This window comes from Ovis canadensis, chromosome 1, assembly GCF_042477335.2.
Source record: "Ovis canadensis isolate MfBH-ARS-UI-01 breed Bighorn chromosome 1, ARS-UI_OviCan_v2, whole genome shotgun sequence".
In the NCBI taxonomy this organism is placed as follows: Eukaryota; Metazoa; Chordata; class Mammalia; order Artiodactyla; family Bovidae; genus Ovis; species Ovis canadensis.
Window position 1 is genome coordinate 253,323,927 of NC_091245.1, and position 3,555 is coordinate 253,327,481.

The 3,555-nt window shown below is 60.4% G+C and overlaps 1 protein-coding gene across 1 annotated transcript; it reads left to right on the forward strand.

Annotated features, from left to right (window-relative positions):
- Positions 1–354: 354 nt before the first annotated feature.
- FOXL2 (forkhead box L2) lies at positions 355–1,488 on the forward strand. The gene has a single exon (XM_069564516.1). It carries the CDS (start codon positions 355–357, stop codon positions 1,486–1,488), a length of 1,134 nt encoding a protein of 377 aa, XP_069420617.1.
- The last annotated feature ends 2,067 nt before the right edge of the window (positions 1,489–3,555 follow it).

Below are 3,555 nucleotides of genomic sequence, written 5' to 3' on the forward strand. Positions count from 1 at the left end.
AGAGACGCGGGTCGTGTCTCGGGAAACCGGAGGGTGGGGGGAGGGGAAGAGCGCAGAAAAGAAAACCCACCGAGGCGGGGACTGGCCTGGGCGGGGAGGGGCGGCGGAGCTGGAGCCCCTCTGTTGGGCGGACTCCCCATGGCCAGAGGCTAAGCTCCACTCCCGCCGGCCGCTCCCTTGGGGAAGGGAAAGAAGAGGAGAGAGGAGCGAGAGGCCGCCAGCAAGAGCGCGGGCGGCATCCGCGAGTCTGCAGAAGTTTGAGACTCGGCCGTGAACGGACTTGTGCGCCCGGATTCTTTGCCGCGCCAGCGGAAAAGAGCAGGGACTGCCCGGCCGCGGCGCGCCGGCTTTGTCATGATGGCCAGCTACCCCGAGCCCGAGGACGCCTCGGGGGCCCTGCTGGCCCCGGAGACCGGCCGCGCAGCCAAGGAGCCCGAGGCGCCGGCGCCGCCCAGCCCGGGCAAGGGCGGCGGCGGCGGTGCGGGGGCAGCCCCGGAGAAGCCGGACCCGGCGCAGAAGCCCCCATACTCTTATGTGGCGCTCATCGCCATGGCGATCCGCGAGAGCGCCGAGAAGAGGCTCACGCTGTCCGGCATCTACCAGTACATTATAGCCAAGTTCCCGTTCTACGAGAAGAACAAGAAGGGCTGGCAGAATAGCATCCGCCACAACCTCAGCCTCAACGAGTGCTTCATCAAGGTGCCGCGCGAGGGCGGCGGCGAGCGCAAGGGCAACTACTGGACGCTGGACCCGGCCTGCGAGGACATGTTCGAGAAGGGCAACTACCGGCGCCGCCGCCGCATGAAGCGGCCCTTCCGGCCACCGCCCGCGCACTTCCAGCCCGGCAAGGGGCTCTTTGGGGCAGGAGGCGCTGCGGGTGGCTGCGGCGTGGCGGGAGCAGGGGCAGACGGCTACGGCTACCTGGCGCCCCCCAAGTACCTGCAGTCCGGCTTCCTCAACAACTCGTGGCCGCTACCGCAGCCGCCTTCGCCCATGCCCTACGCCTCCTGCCAGATGGCGGCGGCCGCCGCGGCGGCTGCGGCGGCCGCGGCAGCCGCGGGCCCGGGCAGCCCTGGCGCGGCCGCGGTGGTCAAGGGGCTGGCGGGCCCGGCCGCCTCGTACGGGCCGTACTCGCGCGTGCAAAGCATGGCGCTGCCTCCCGGCGTAGTGAACTCGTACAACGGTCTGGGAGGCCCTCCCGCCGCGCCTCCGCCGCCGCCGCACCCCCACTCACACCCGCACGCACACCATCTGCACGCGGCCGCCGCACCCCCGCCGGCCCCGCCGCACCACGGGGCCGCCGCGCCGCCCCCGGGCCAGCTCAGCCCAGCCAGTCCGGCCACTGCCGCGCCCCCGGCGCCCGCGCCCACCAACGCACCCGGCCTGCAGTTCGCCTGCGCCCGGCAGCCCGAGCTCGCCATGATGCATTGCTCTTACTGGGACCACGACAGCAAGACCGGCGCGCTGCACTCGCGCCTCGATCTCTGAGAGCGCAGCGCGTGAAGGCTGCGAGGAGGCAGGGACCCGCGACGCCCGCCTTGGCCGCAGCAGCCGGCCAGACCGCGCGCCCGCCGGGGCCCCCTGAGCCAGCGCCCCCGCCCCTCTGCGCCTCCTCGCACTCCTCGGCTCCTCTTGCTCCTCTTTGTCTCCGCTTCTCCCCGTGTTCGCCTCCCTGCCCTCTTTGCCCTTTCGCTCCTCTGGCCTGCAGGCCGCCTCTCCACGCGTTTTCCGCAGGCCTAGCCTTCTCCGGGCACCTCAGCGTCGGGGCTGGACACCCGTCGCCAAAATTCACGGCGGAGAGGAAGTGCCCGGGGCCGAGGTGCAGCCGGGCTTCGGCTGCGCAGACCTCCTGGCCTTTTCTCACAGGTCGGTGCACTCGCACTCGGCCCTCCGCCGGGCTGCCGCGCCATCCTTGGCTAGAAGCGCCGGCATGGGCCGGCAACAAGACCCGCGCCGCCCGAGAAAGGGACAAACGGATGTTTGCTCCGCGTACCCTTTTGGAGCTATTCAGAAGCCCCTTCCTGGGGCCCACTGGGCAGGGCGGGGGTTGGGCTGGATCAGGGAGCCGGGTCTGCCTCGCTCGGCGGCCTGTACCCGGGTTTACACAGCATCCCGGCTCGGAGAGAGACTGCGCTTCCTCCGCTCTCCATCCCGGCGCTTGGGGCCCCTTCAGGCACGGGCGGCTGGCTCATGTTTTGCTAAAAAGATCACGAGGGCTATTTTAGATAATATAAAAAAATATTTTTTAAAGGAAAAAAATTCACCGGAAAACCGGCGAAGTATTGTGGCCTTGGAGTTTGCTAAAGCAAAACATGAAAATCTTTTGCAGGAGATTTGAAGAATTCCTGTCGGGCCTTCAGAAAGCTATGTTCAGAGAGGTAGGAGTATATGCCCAGTATCAGATGGTTTCCTTTACAAATTAGAGCATTTCACCCCTCAGCCTATCTTTTTTTTTAAAGTCGAAAACAAATTTCCCCCTATCTTCCGATGCCAGCCCTGAGCAGGGAGATCACTGTCTGCCTGGCCGAAGCTGCAGGGTCGTCTCATTCCCTCCCTGATTTTTGTTTTTCAAACGTCTTGCTTCTCCCACTTTGGGCAAGAGAAATGTGAAACCCGGCAGCAGTCGGACCAGGCGGGCTTGTGGCTCCGAGCCTACGGGCCCACAACTCTAGACCTGGTTGTTTTGTAGTGTGTCGTTCGGAGGACCAAATTTTTCTAGAAAGAACTAGAGCACTTTTGTTGTTTTGTTGTTTGTTTGTTGTTGTTGTTTTGTCTTGTCAATTCTCGAATAAATTTTTTGTTCTTTCTTTTAACACGGACTTACATTATTTACATGGCGCCTAACTTTGTTCCGCAGCTAGTTAAAACAGGGAGATTTTCTGCAAAAAATGTATCCTTTCTCAGATAAAGGAGGGTTGAGGACGGCCAGAGTGGGGGGCCTTTGTGGTTGTTGCTGCCGCTTTGTTTTCCCGGAATTGTTTGTTTTATGTGTCATCGCTGACTTGTTGCGGCTGTTTCACGTCATGGGAGAGGCTTTATCTGCCGTGGTTCTTTCACAAGGCCCACTGTAGGTAGGATTTGTTCTATTTTTGATTCCATGCAAGTTTGAACTTTACCTCTTACATAGCCATGCTAGGTGTATGGGTCATGTTTGTATTATATTGTCTTTATGCTATTCAGTTTTTCCAGCTATATCTAACAGAAGAATTTATTCCAAATAGATAAAATCTTCGTTGTGGTCAAACCTCTGTACAAGTGTAACGAGTGACTGGTTGCCTTATTTTTAATAGTCGGAATTCATTTACCTTGACATATGTGTAAGAGATTTGGGGATATCAGAGAGAGGTGGCTATAGAAAATTTAATCTTTTCTCTCTTTTTCTTTACTGAGACTCTTCAACGAATTAAGACTGGCGCTTCTGTGCAGGCACACAGGCAGGCATTTGACTGGATTGCAGGCTGCTAGAGGGATTATGCATTGGAGAAGGAAATGGCAACCCACTCCAGTGTTCTTGCCTGGAGAATCCCAGGGACAGGGGAGCCTGGTGGGCTGCTG